Here is a 14,563-nt window from a genome sequence, read left to right as displayed (position 1 = left end):
GGACTCTTAATCCTGCGTTTATTGGCGGCTCTCACAGTCTGTGCCCTGTAACGGCAAAGTGCAGACCTCACCCTCCTCCAGGTGCGCTCACAACGTTGGACAAACGCTTGAGCGGAGGGAACGCTGGACTCGGCAAGCTGGGATGAGAACAGAGGAGGCTGGTAACCCAGACTACTCTGAAACGGAGATAACCCGGTAGCAGACGAAGGAAGCGAATTGTGAGCGTATTCTGCCCAGGGGAGCTGTTCTGCCCAAGACGCAGGGTTTCTGGAAAGAAAGGCTGCGTAGTATGCGACCAATCGTCTGATTGGCCCTCTCTGCTTGACCGTTAGACTGGGGATGAAACCCGGAAGAGAGACTGACGGACGCACCAATCAAACGACAGAACTCCCTCCAAAACTGTGACGTGAATTGCGGGCCTCTGTCTGAAACGGCGTCTAACGGGAGGCCATGAATTCTGAATACATTCTCGATAATGATTTGTGCCGTCTCCTTAGCGGAAGGAAGTTTAGCGAGGGGAATGAAATGTGCCGCCTTAGAGAACCTATCGACAACCGTAAGAATCACAGTCTTCCCCGCAGACAAAGGCAGACCGGTAATGAAGTCTAGGGCGATGTGAGACCATGGTCGAGAAGGGAATGGGGAGCGGTCTGAGACGACCGGCAGGAGGAGAGTTACCCGACTTAGTCTGCGCGCAGTCCGAACAAGCAGCCACGAAACGGCGCGTGTCACGCTCCTGAGTCGGCCACCAAAAGCGCTGGCGAATAGACGCAAGAGTGCCTCGAACACCGGGATGACCAGCTAACTTGGCAGAGTGAGCCCACTGAAGAACAGCCAGACGAGTGGAAACAGGAACGAAAAGGAGGTTACTAGGACAAGCGCGCGGCGACGCAGTGTGCGTGAGTGCTTGCTTAACCTGTCTTTCAATTCCCCAGACTGTTAACCCGACAACACGCCCATAAGGAAGAATCCCTCGGGATCAGTAGAAGCCACAGAAGAACTAAACAGACGGGATAAGGCATCAGGCTTGGTGTTCTTGCTACCCGGACGGTAAGAAATCACAAACTCGAAACGAGCGAAAAACAACGCCCAACGAGCTTGACGGGCATTAAGTCGTTTGGCAGAACGGATGTACTCAAGGTTCTTATGGTCTGTCCAAACGACAAAAGGAACGGTCGCCCTCCAACCACTGTCGCCATTCGCCTAGGGCTAAGCGGATGGCGAGCAGTTCACGGTTACCCACATCATAGTTGCGCTCAGATGGCGACAGGCGATGAGAAAAATAAGCGCAAGGATGAACCTTATCGTCAGACTGGAAGCGCTGGGATAGAATGGCTCCCACGCCTACCTCTGAAGCGCCAACCTCGACAATGAATTGTCTAGTGACGTCAGGAGTAACGAGGATAGGAGCGGACGTAAAACGTTCTTTTAGAAGATCAAAAGCTCCCTGGGCGGAACCGGACCACTTAAAACACGTCTTGACAGAAGTAAGAGCTGTGAGAGGGGCAGCAACTTGACCGAAATTACGAATGAAACGCCGATAGAAATTAGCGAAACCTAGAAAGCGCTGCAACTCGACACGTGACCTTGGAACGGGCCAATCACTGACAGCTTGGACCTTAGCGGAATCCATCTGAATGCCTTCAGCGGAAATAACGGAACCGAGAAAAGTAACGGAGGAGACATGAAAAGAGCACTTCTCAGCCTTTACGTAGAGACAATTCTCTAAAAGGCGCTGTAGAACACGTCGAACGTGCTGAACATGAATCTCGAGTGACGGAGAAAAAATCAGGATATCGTCAAGATAGACAAAAACAAAGATGTTCAGCATGTCTCTCAGAACATCATTAACTAATGCCTGAAAAACAGCTGGCGCATTGGCGAGACCAAACGGCAGAACCCGGTACTCAAAATGCCCTAACGGAGTGTTAAACGCCGTTTTCCACTCGTCCCCTCTCTGATGCGCACGAGATGGTAAGCGTTACGAAGGTCCAACTTAGTAAAGCACCTGGCTCCCTGCAGAATCTCGAAGGCTGATGACATAAGGGGAAGCGGATAACGATTCTTAACCGTTATGTCATTCAGCCCTCGATAATCCACGCAGGGGCGCAGAGTACCGTCCTTCTTCTTAACAAAAAGAACCCCGCCCCGGCCGGAGAGGAAGAAGGCACTATGGTACCGGCGTCAAGAGACACAGACAAATAATCCTCGAGAGCCTTACGTTCGGGAGCCGACAGAGAGTATAGTCTACCCCGAGGAGGAGTGGTCCCCGGAAGGAGATCAATACTACAATCATACGACCGGTGAGGAGGAAGGGAGTTGGCTCGGGACCGACTGAAGACCGTGCGCAGATCATGATATTCCTCCGGCACTCCTGTCAAATCGCCAGGTTCCTCCTGAGAAGTAGGGACAGAAGAAACGGGAGGGATGGCAGACATTAAACACTTCACATGACAAGAAACGTTCCAGGATAGGATAGAATTACTAGACCAATTAATAGAAGGATTATGACATACTAGCCAGGGATGACCCAAAACAACAGGTGTAAAAGGTGAACGAAAAATCAAAAAAGAAATAGTCTCACTGTGGTTACCAGATACTGTGAGGGTTAAAGGTAGTGTCTCAAATCTGATACTGGGAAGATGACTACCATCTAAGGCGAACATGGGCGTAGGCTTGTCTAACTCTCTGAAAGGAATGTCATGTTTCCGAGCCCATGCTTCGTCCATGAAACAACCCTCAGCCCCAGAGTCTATCAAGGCACTGCATGTAGCACCCGAACCGGTCCAGCGTAGATGGACCGACAAAGTAGTACAGGATCTAGATGGAGAGACTTGAGTAGTAGCGCTCACCTGTAGCCCTCCGCTTACTGATGAGCTCTGGCTTTTACTGGACATGAATTAACAAAATGTCCAGCAACTCCGCAATAGAGGCACAGGCGGTTGGTGATCCTCCGTTCCCTCTCCTTAGTCGAGATGCGAATACCTCCCAGCTGCATGGGCTCAGACTCTGAGCCAGAGGAGGGAGATGGTTGCGATGCGGAGCAGGGAAACACCGTTGACGCGAGCTCTCTTCCACGAGCCCGGTGACGAAGATCTACCCGTCGTTCTATGCGGATGGCGAGAGCAATCAAAGAGTCCACATCTGAAGGAACCTCCCGGGAGAGAATCTCATCCTTAACCACTGCGTGGAGTCCCTCCAGAAAACGAGCGAGCAGCGCCGGCTCGTTCCACTCACTAGAGGCAGCAAGAGTGCGAAACTCAATAGAGTAATCCGTTATGGACCGATCACCTTGGCATAGGGAAGCCAGGGCCCTAGAAGCCTCCCCTACCAAAAACTGAACGGTCAAAAACCCGAATCATCTCCTCTTTAAAGTTCTGGTAACTTGTTAGAGCAATCAGCCCTTGCCTCCCAGATAGCTGTGCCCCATTCTCGAGCCCGGCCAGTAAGGAGTGAAATGACGTAAGCAACCCGAGCCTCTCTCTAGAGTATGTGTTGGGCTTGAATTGAAAATTGAATTGAATTGAATTGAAAAGAGAGAGAGAGAGAAAGAAAGAAACCAGGTAGGCCAGTTGAGAACAGGTTCTCATTTACAACTGCGACCTGCCCAAGATAAAGTAAAGCAGTGCGACAAAAACATCAACACAGAGTTACACATGGGATAAACAAACATACAGTCAATAACACAATAGAAAAAATATATGTACAGTGTGTGCAAATGTAGAAGAGTAGTGAGGTAAGGCAATAAATAGGCCATAGAGGGGAAATAATTACAGTTTAGCGTTTACACTGGAGTGATAGATGTGCAGATGATGATGTGCAAGTAGAGATACTGGGGTGCAAGTAGAGATACCGGGGTGCAAGTAGAAATACCAGGGTGCAAAAGAGCAAGAGGGTAAGTAATAATATGGGGATGAGGTAGTTGGGTGGGCTATTTACAGATGGGTTGTGTACAGGTACAGTGATCGGTAAGCTGCTCTGACAGCTGATGCTTAAAGTTAGAGAGGGAGATTTTTGCAATTCGTTTGAGTCGTTGGCAAGAGAACTGGAAGGAAAGGCAGCCAAAGGAGGTGTTGGCTTTGGGGATGACCAGTGAGATATACATGCTGGAGCGCGTGCTACGGGTGGGTGTTGCTATGGTGACCAGTGAGCTGAGATAAGATGGGGCTTTACCTAGCAAAGACTTATAGATAACCTGAAGCCAGTGGGTTTGGCTACGAATATGTAGTGAGGGCCAACCAACGAGAGCATACAAGTTACAGTGGTGGGTAGTATATGGGGCTTTGGTGACAAAACAGATGGCACTGTGATAGACTACATCCAGTTTGCTGAGTAGAGTGTTGGAGGCTATTTTATAAATGGCGGACGGGCGGGTGGGGGCAACAATCGGTTGAAGAAAGAAAGAAAAAGACAAGAAAGAAAGAAAGAAAGAAAGAAAGAAAGAAAGAAAGAAAGAAAGAAAGAAAGAAAGAAAGAAAGAAAGAAAGAAAGAAAGAAAGAAAGAAAAACATGAAGAAAAATAACATGGAACCTTTTCTGACCAGAAATCTTGGAGATGCTACCAAATGATATGCAAATAAATAAATGACCAACAATGAATTGAAGTACATTTTTCCAAATTGCTACATTTCCTTATCAGTTATTAGTTGAATATTACATGTTACAATTGACAATACGGCATGTATAGCCCCTCATATCCCTCCTTCATTATCCTCCGTCTTGAACCATAGTCCATTGAAAAGCGACCTTGTTTCTTTAAGATTCGACTGTCAGCCATCAACGGGTCAGTCTGTTCTTTGTTGAAGAGAGAGCGAGTTGAGGTTGATGTTTTGGGGACTGAGGACAAGTCGTGCATAATATCACCCGAGCAGCTGCGGTGGAAAGCAGCACAGAACGCCTCTGTTGAGCGCACATCCTACCAGAGACAACATGGGTGAGTTATCTACGTTTGTCAAGGTACCTCTAATAGGCTATTTTATAGCCAACCAACTACAAACAAACGATACGTTTTCTTTGGTATTCTTTTAATGATTTTCACATTATAACATGTACTATTAGGCAATGGCTGGCATGGAAGGGTAAGATTGCATATACTCACTGGTGATGCCAGTACTATGTAATTAATTTAATGCTTCTAGAGGCACATACTGGCATACTTTTCAGACGTGCCTTGTCGCGTTTGCTTTCACTTACAATTTCTTTTTTTTTCTTTTTTTACCGATATACCGTGTTTTAAGTATTTTGTTTGAGGAAAGTAGCAAATGGGTTAATTATAGGCCACTTTGCAACAATTTGAACAAAATGGGCTTCGGTTCCTAAAAATATTAAACTTGCTTCCTCGGGCATACAGGGCTGGGATGTAACTGTGAAGTTAATTGGGGTTCCTAATAGGTCCGTATGTTTATTCGGAATGTTGAGGGCCTTTTGAGGTCAGAACAGTGTAAATAGAGACAAGTGAAACTGTTTAAACTAGAGTGAAAACCTCTGCACCTGTTGCTGGGTGACTATGCTATTTTCCTTCCTCTGTGTACTGAGAAGTGCTGCTATTTTGTCAAAATAACTCATAAGTATCGAGACTATCAAGTGTTGGTTATCACTGCATGTGCTGGCGGTTAGTGAGTGTTCTTTCATTGGCAAACTTTTTAATTGGTTTTAAAACTCATTTCCACACTGGTGTTGTTATGGAACCTGGAAGACGGTCTGATCTCTCGCTCACACACACAACCCTGGAGTGGCCGAGTGCATGTGTGTGCTTCCTCTTCCTGCCATCTGTAATAATGGTACCAGCTCCAGCCAGTCTTCTGAGATCTTTCCCCACTTCCAGCTCAGACTATTGGATATCCCTCTGGTTGTCACAAGCCTCCTTATGCTCCTATAAACCCCAGTGTGGGTGCTGGAGGTGGCTCAGACTATTGGATATCCCTGTGGTTGTCACAAGCCTCCTTCTGCTCCTATAAACCCCAGTGTGGGTGCTGGAGGTGGCTCAGACTATTGGATATCCCTGTGGTTGTCACAAGCCTCCTTCTGCTCCTATAAACCCCAGTGTGGCTCTGGCTATTGGATATCCCTGTGGTTGTCACAAGCCTTCTGCTCCTATAAACCCCAGTGTGGGTGCTGGAGGTGGCTCAGACTATTGGATATCCCTCTGGTTGTCACAAGCCTTCTGCTCCTATAAACCCCAGTGTGGGTGCTGGAGGTGGCTCAGACTATTGGATATCCCTGTGGTTGTCACAAGCCTCCTTCTGCTCCTATAAACCCCAGTGTGGGTGCTGGAGGTGGCTCAGACTATTGGATATCCCTGTGGTTGTCACAAGCCTTCTGCTCCTATAAACCCCAGTGTGGCTCTGGCTATTGGATATCCCTCTGGTTGTCACAAGCCTTCTGCTCCTATAAACCCCAGTGTGGCTCTGGCTATTGTTTGCTTGACATTGGAGGCCCTTATCTTCCCACACTGCACCGGGACAAAGAACGTTGTCTCTGCAGTCTCTCTCTTCTTCGTCTCTCTTTCGCTGACCTCCATATTTTCTCGCTGTCCCCATGGTGTGGGCTGGGGTTAGTGTTGGGACAAACAGACAGATCCTCATGTCCTAAGGGCCCATTCACAGCACATGACTCTGTGGAAGAATGCCCCGTATCTATCAGACAGACCAAACACTACTGTGCATAGAAAACAGAACAGTCCAAGGCCTCAGAGTAACTCAGGGATGAGATATTTTACGACCACAGCTGGATAGTGTAATAACTGTAGCCAGATCCTTCCAGTTGTTGTTTATCCATCCATGTAGTCACAGTGACGTTATGCTCATTAACACTCCCCTGGTGGTGTTATAGCCTGTCTTTGTTGTTGTGACTGCTGTAGTAAGTGCCTGGGAGGATTGCCCTATGCTTCTCTACAGGTAACCCTACAGTAACCCTACATTAACCCCTATGTCCTGTCCTATAGGTTGTTATGACTGTTGTATGAAGTGCCTGGGAGGGGTACCATATTGCTCCCTGGTGGCCACTCTGCTGTGTTTCTCTGGGATCGCTCTGTTCTGTGGCTGTGGTCACCAGGCCCTCACTGAGACGGAGAGACTCATCGAGACATACTTCGCCCGTAACCTACAGGACTACAGTACCCTGGCCTACCTGTGAGTGGCTCAAAGGCTATTGCTTTACCCCCCCCCCCCAGGACCAGGATTGGCCACCTCTGGTTTAGATGTCCCCTAGGTCTGCTGTATAAGTACGTTCAACTAAATGGTAGATCTAGTGACCTCTGTACTGATGTGTTGTGATACTTTTTTCCCTCCTCTTCTCCCCCCTGCCCCGCCGCCTCTCTGTTCTCCCCCTGCCTCTCTGTTCTCCCCCTGCCTCTCTGTTCTCCCCCTGCCTCTCTGTTCTGCCCCCTGCCTCTCTGTTCTGCCCCCTGCCTCTCTGTTCTGCCCCCTGCCTCTCTGTTCTGCCCCCTGCCTCTCTGTTCTGCCGCCTGCCTCTCTGTTCTGCCCCCTGCCTCTCTGTTCTGCCCCCTGCCTCTCTGTTCTCCCCCTGCCTCTCTGTTCTCCCCCCTGCCTCTCTGTTCTGCCCCCTGCCTCTCTGTTCTCCCCCTGCCTCTCTGTTCTCCCCCTGCCTCTCTGTTCTGCCCCCTGCCTCTCTGTTCTCCCCCTGCCTCTCTGTTCTCTCCCCCTGCCTCTCTGTTCTGCCCCCTGCCTCTCTGTTCTGCCCCCTGCCTCTCTGTTCTGCCCCCTGCCTCTCTGTTCTCCCCCTGCCTCTCTGTTCTCCCCCTGCCTCTCTGTTCTCCCCCTGCCTCTCTGTTCTGCCCCCTGCCTCTCTGTTCTCCCCCTGCCTCTCTGTTCTCCCCCTGCCTCTCTGTTCTGCCCCCTGCCTCTCTGTTCTGCCTCTCGGTTCTCCCCCTGCCCCCTGCCTCTCTGTTCTGCCCCCTGCCTCTCTGTTCTGCCCCCTGCCTCTCTGTTCTGCCCCCTGCCTCTCTGTTCTGCCCCCTGCCTCTCTGTTCTGCCCCCTGCCTCTCTGTTCTGCCCCCTGCCTCTCTGTTCTGCCCCCTGCCTCTCTGTTCTGCCCCCTGCCTCTCTGTTCTGCCCCCTGCCTCTCGGTTCTCCCACCTGCCTCTCGGTTCTCCCCCTGCCTCTCTGTTCTCCCCCCTGCCCCCCGCCGCCTCTCGGTTCTCCCCCTGTCTCTCTGTTCTCCCCCTGCCCCGTTCTCCCCCGCCTCTCTGTTTTCCCCCCTGCCTCTCTGTTTTCCCCCTGTCTCTCTGTTCTCCCCCTGTCTCTCTGTTCTCCCCCTGCCTCTCTGTTCTCCCCCTGCCCCGCCGCCTCTCGGTTCTCCCCCTGCCCCGCCGCCTCTCTGTTCTCCCCCCTGCCTCTCTGTTCTCCCCCTGCCCCGCCGCCTCTCTGTTCTCCCCCTGCCGCCTCTCTGTTCTCCCCCTGTCTCTCTGTTCTCCCCCTGCCCCGCCGCCTCTCTGTTCTCCCCCTGCCTCTCTGTTCTCCCCCTGCCTCTCTGTTCTCCCCCTGTCTCTCTGTTCTCCCCCTGCCCCCCGCCTCTCGGTTTCTCCCCCTGTTCCCCGCCGCCTCTCTGTTCTCCCCCTGCCTCTCTGTTCTCCCCCTGCCTCTCTGTTCTCCCCCTGTCTCTCTGTTCTCCCTCCTGCCCCGCCGCCTCTCTGTTCTCCCTCCTGTACCTCCTTCTCTTTCTACATAGTATCCAGTACTTCCAGTATGTTATCTATGGCTTGGCTTCATTCTTCTTCCTCTACTGCATCGTACTGCTGGCGGAGGGATTCTACACCACCAGCGCCACCAAGCAGACCTTCGGAGAGTTTAGGAGCACCCTGTGTGGACGCTGTCTTAGTAGCATGGTGAGAGAGTGGGGGGAATGGTGGAGGTGTGAGGGTAACAGGGTGAGGGTAACAGGGTGGAGGTGTGAGGGTAACAGGGTGGAGGTGTGAGGGTGTGAGGGTAACGGGGTGGGGGTGTGAGGGTAACGGGGTGGGGGTGTGAGGGTAACGGGGTGGGGGTGTGAGGGTAACGGGGTGGGGGTGTGAGGGTAACGGGGTGGGGGTGTGAGGGTAACATGTTGGAGTGGGGGTGTGAGGGTAACATGTTGGAGTGGGGGTGTGAGGGTAACATGTTGGAGTGGAGGTGTGAGGGTAACATGTTGGGGTGAAGGTAAGAGTAGGGGTTGAGGGTAACATGTTGGGGTGAAGGTAAGAGTGGGGGTTGAGGCTAGTGGGATGAAGGTAAGAGTGGGGGCTGAGGCTAGTGGGATGAAGGTAAGAGTGGGGGCTGAGGCTAGTGGGATGAAGGTAAGAGTGGGGGCTGAGGCTAGTGGGATGAAGGTAAGAGTGGGGGCTGAGGCTAGTGGGATGAAGGTAAGAGTGGGGGCTGAGGCTAGTGGGATGAAGGTAAGAGTGGGGGCTGAGGCTAGTGGGATGAAGGTAAGAGTGGGGGCTGAGGCTAGTGGGATGAAGGTAAGAGTGGGGGCTGAGGCTAGTGGGATGAAGGTAAGAGTGGGGGCTGAGGCTAGTGGGATGAAGGTAAGAGTGGGGGCTGAGATGAGCGCTCAACCAAAGATTCATTTTTGTCCTGTTATGATTCATAAACATCCATCTCTCCCTTCATCTCCAGTTTATATTAATAACGTACCTGCTGGTGGTGGTGTGGCTGTTGGTGTTAGCCTTCTCTGCCTTGCCTGTCTACTTCTTCTACAACATGGACACTACCTGCCACACCATCACCGTCCTGACTGAGGAGACCCCAACTAGCATCAACCAGCTCTGTATTGACGCCAGGCAGTACGGTAAGGACATCAAACCTTCCCTCACTGGAGTTCTCTATATGACCTAATCATCTATATGTAAACCTGACCTCACTGTAGTTCTCTATATGACCTAATCATCTATATGTAAACCTGACCTCACTGTAGTTCTCTATATGACCTAATCATCTATATGTAAACCTGACCTCACTGTAGTTCTCTATATGACCTAATCATCTATATGTAAACCTGACCTCACTGTAGTTCTCTATATGACCTAATCATCTATATGTAAACCTGACATCACTAGTTCTCTATATGACCTAATCATCTATATGTAAACCTGACATCACTAGTTCTCTATATGACCTAATCATCTATATGTAAACCTGACCTCACTGTAGTTCTCTATATGACCTAATCATCTATATGTAAACCTGACCTCACTGTAGTTCTCTATATGACCTAATCATCTATGTGTAAACCTGACCTCACTAGTTCTCTATATGACCTAATCATCTATGTGTAAACCTGACCTCACTGTAGTTCTCTATATGACCTAATCATCTATATGTAAACCTGACCTCACTGTAGTTCTCTATATGACCTAATCATCTATGTGTAAACCTGACCTCACTAGTTCTCTATATGACCTAATCATCTATGTGTAAACCTGACCTCACTGTAGTTCTCTATATGACCTAATCATTCATGTAGATTCCGAGTGCTCAATTCAATTCATTAAAATCTACTATGTGGAAATCTGGAGTGACATTTCCAACTACAAAAGCTGAAAATTGACAGCAGAGAATCAGTCTTTTTCTCCATTTCTTTCAGGGCTTCTACCATGGAATGCATTGCCAGGCAAGGCTTGTGGAATGACACTGTCCACTGTCTGCAAAACCAGAGAGGTCAGTCATACAGTTTCTCTCATGCTGAAACTTGGCAGACACGAGGAAACAAAGCGTGTCTAGAACGTCGACGGGTGTCTAGAACGTCGACGGGTGTCTAGAACGTCGACGGGTGTCTAGAACGTCGACGGGTGTCTAGAACGTCGACGGGTGTCTAGAACGTCGACGGGTGTCTAGAACGTCGACGGGTGTCTAGAACGTCGACGGGTGTCTAGAACGTCGACGGGTGTCTAGAACGTCGACGGGTGTCTAGAACGTCGACGGGTGATTACTTTGACTTATCTCTGATTTTGTTCTTTTACAGTTCCGTCTGACCTACGACCTGTACATCGCAACGTTTGCCGGGGCTGGCATCACACTCTTGGCGCTGGTGAGTGACCCTGCCCTAATCTCTTAACTGGGAGCAGATTGGCTACAGCCTTACAATAGAGTTGTGTCCCATGTGACATAGTCAGTGTAGGTGTTCAGGAATGGCAGGCCTCCATGGCTGATGAGTCTCACTGTAGCTCTCTGTTCTTTCACTTCTCAGCTGATTCTGATCATAGAAACACTAACGTCATAACGGCTGGTACTTTTCCTGCTGGGAAGATCCCATAGTTACATTGCCATATCGGTACACTGTTAATGTAGCCTACTGTAGATGCTCAGCATTACACTGAGATTGTCATGGAACTTGATGAACATAATAAGTGTGAAATGATGCTCAATTCTGTCTTTTCTGTCTTCAATGCTCTCCTTTCATTCTCTCTCTCTAGCTCACCTACATGGTGTCCACCACCTATAACTTTGCGTTGCTGCGGTACCTGGGGAGAAAGGGTATAGGCACACGGTGTTAGACTCTCCATCCGACAGAGACACCCCGAGGGGACACTATGACTCCCTAACACCCCTCTACCCATCTTCACCACCACCACCGGTGGTTGATACCTTGAGCGAATCGTATTCTGTCCATTTCCCCTTCAAGACCCACCAGCCTTTCCCTGTACTGTCCTCATTGCACAACGGGTGGTTTAGTGGATGTGTTGTTGAGAAACCCAGACGCATGCTACCTTTTTCTACTGCTTTGTCACTGTCTTTTTCATGTTACGTTTAGTTTGTTCTGAAGCCGTCTTCCAGTTTTCTGTGTTTTTGTTATTCTCCATATGTATTTTTGTCATGTGTCACCAAATGTTTGTAAAGATTGATGTAGTCTTCATATACTGAGGTGAGTGTGCATGGCATATACTCCATGTTTTATCTTTCCTCATTTTCAAAAAGAAATCGCATGTAAAACCTAACTAATAATTTTGGTAACATAACAAAATGTATATTTGACAAATATCTTCAGTTATAAATGTCACACTGACTCATGGTTAGGGATTAGGTTAGGCTATGTGATTCTAATCTGTTACTATGGGTACCATCCCTCACATCTGGTTGCTATGGTGCCAGACAAGTGTGCATTTGCAGTTCTTCTCTGACCTCAGGTCCTTTTCTCACGGGCAGCAGAAAGGCCTCAACAATGGAGGCCGCCCCCCCTTAGGACTTCTTAGAAAACTAACCAATCAGAGGGGGTTCCTAGGGTCCACCGGGTGGGAGGTGGAACGGCGGGCGGGGGGGGGTCTGTGTGACAAGGCCCCTTTGTTACTATAGGGACCTTAGTCTGTGGCAAGGGTCATATGGAATGTCTTTGGGAGAAGGTCTTCATGACAAAGACAGGGAAAAAGGCTGAAGTCTTCTCTCAATGGCCCGAAAACCAACCCTGCTGTGACGAACGCACTGCTGCACGACAGCCCATCTGTTGGAGGTGATGGACCCTGTGAAGGGACTTGGAAAGAAAAGGGTTAACGTTAGTTTGAATTTGGGGATATCTCTGAGAAAAGGGACAGCATTTGTTTGTGTCAAGACTTCTGTTTGGAACAGATGTAGAGAAGTCCTTAATTTCTCTGTTATCATGTTAAGATGGTAAAGTTGTTACTGCTGCTTATTTTTTTAGCAACCTTTTTTATGTAATTTAGAGGATTAAAACCTCTTAAGATGCTTTACTCTGTATGGCACCACATTGAGGTGATTTTAGTATTTCTCTCCCTTCTGACGGTATTGATGGTATCGTTTGCAAGAGATGAGGTTCCGTTATAGAGGTAAAACGATGCAGTTTGGTCTCTGTAGCTGTCTAGAAAATATTAGCAGTTATTGTATAACAACCCACTACTTACTGTAGATAAATGTACTAATCTTAATTCCAATTTATTTTGTTTTAAACAAAAGACTGCTTCTTTAACTAACAGCATATCTTGTAACATACTGTGAGTGTAGGTTTTCCAATTGGATGGACGCTTTATCCAGCAGCACAGGTTGGTTTTGTGAATTGACAACTGGCTGTTTCTTTGTTTTATGAAAACTGTTGGTTTGGTAATAAAAATGTCCTCTCCTTTTTTAAAAGAAGTTAATCTCTCTTTTTGTTACGACCGGGTATCGAACCCATGATGTCCATGCTACTCTTAAGGCTACTACCAGCTCCTCGATGGGGCATTTATTTATTAACATTTATGTCAAGTCTGCCACGGGAAACTAGGCTGCTCATCACACAAACGTAGCTCACTGAACCAACTCTGACACCTCTATCAGTAAATGTGTTGTGAGAAAAGCCTGTTTTTGTGCCTTGATGCTACTGTAGGCCATGTCTTCCTGGGGCTGTTTCTCTTATGTCTCCTCTTCCCCCACAGATCCACTGCTGCCTCCAGCTGGCAGTCAGACAGGTGGACCTAAAGGAAGAGAGGAGGCAGGAGAAAGACCAGAGGAAAAGCTATGAGCTGTACGGTAGACTGCAGAAGGACATAGGAGGGACAATACGCTCCCCTTACGCCCCCCACATCATATCTGATAGTCTACCTCCTGACTGACCCCCCCCCCCCCCCCTCAACCCTCCATGGTAACCCCTGAGAACGATCAGTTGGAGCGGACTCCCTAAACTTGAAGTGACCTGTTTCCTGTACCCAGATTTAAACCTAATCCTGGATTTGAAAAGCACTTTCAGTGGAGAATCTCCATTGAACATGCTTTTTAATCCAGGACTAAACCTACTAATCTGAGTCTGGGAAATTGTCCCGTGAAAGGTTCCTCCCTAATATTGAATACAATTATTTGGTTTATATCCTTACTCTTTAAACACCCACACATTATTATTGTCTTATCCCAGTGGGTGGTTTAGTTTGGAGAGCTGTTGAGATTCCTACAGAGTATACTTCTACTTTCTCCTGTTTTTGACCTAGCTAGCAGTTTTTTTTTTAGAACCAGGCCAGATCCATTGTCAGGATATTATTCCATGTTAAAATATATTCTTTATGTACAGATTATCTGACACTAGCCCATACATGGGCTCTGAAGTCCTATGGAGTTAAGTGTGTTCATTTTGTAGGTTTACATGACTTGCGTTCCAGCTTAAATTCTCAGTTAGACTTTGAGTTGTACACAGTGGCGACATGTTGGACAAAACAACCCTATTTAGGGCCCTGCTTTTTTACATTTAGTTTCTTTCTCCGAAGGGATGAATTTGATATTGGTAACCTTTCATGTGTTTTGCTTTTCTTTTGGCCAAATCAAGGTAAATAAAGACGTTTACTGTTACTATCCTGTTATGATCTGATTGTAATAATGTACTCAAAAGAACCTCAAAACCACATAAGTCAGTTCTTATTTGGTATGTTGCATGTTTTTGGTTTTATTAGTTGTCGTACATTATTGGATAGTATTCACACCGACGTCAGTCTTTCTGCATCCCATATGGCAACCTATTCCCTATATAGTGCCCACATTTTAATAAGGGGCTATAGGGCAATGATAAAGAGTTGTGCACTATATCCTGTATTAATAGGGTGCCATTTGGGACGCAGGACTGTAAAGGGACAGTCTTAACCTCCATAGGGCAA

The 14,563-nt window shown here is 48.3% G+C and overlaps 1 protein-coding gene across 4 annotated transcripts; it reads left to right on the top strand.

Annotated features, from left to right (window-relative positions):
• Positions 1-4,767: 4,767 nt before the first annotated feature.
• On the top strand, positions 4,768-14,264 carry LOC123993683 (myelin proteolipid protein-like). 4 transcript variants are annotated; one of them, XM_046296078.1, is made up of 7 exons: positions 4,768-4,933; positions 6,944-7,130; positions 8,689-8,845; positions 9,615-9,786; positions 10,582-10,655; positions 10,960-11,025; positions 13,361-14,264. In XM_046296078.1, exons 1-7 carry the CDS (start codon positions 4,930-4,932, stop codon positions 13,535-13,537), a joined length of 837 nt encoding a protein of 278 aa, XP_046152034.1. In that variant the 5' UTR covers positions 4,768-4,929; the 3' UTR covers positions 13,538-14,264. The 4 variants fall into 4 exon arrangements, with proteins under 4 accessions (XP_046152034.1, XP_046152037.1, XP_046152033.1 ...); XM_046296081.1 differs by lacking the exon at positions 13,361-14,264 and adding an exon at positions 11,411-13,072 and having other exon boundaries at positions 4,770-4,933; XM_046296077.1 differs by lacking the exon at positions 4,768-4,933 and having other exon boundaries at positions 6,928-7,130.
• The last annotated feature ends 299 nt before the right edge of the window (positions 14,265-14,563 follow it).

This window comes from Oncorhynchus gorbuscha, linkage group LG13, assembly GCF_021184085.1.
Source record: "Oncorhynchus gorbuscha isolate QuinsamMale2020 ecotype Even-year linkage group LG13, OgorEven_v1.0, whole genome shotgun sequence".
Lineage (NCBI taxonomy): Eukaryota > Metazoa > Chordata > Actinopteri > Salmoniformes > Salmonidae > Oncorhynchus > Oncorhynchus gorbuscha.
The sequence above is the reverse complement of the archived record's forward strand: the minus strand, read 5'-3'. Positions and strand labels throughout refer to the sequence as shown.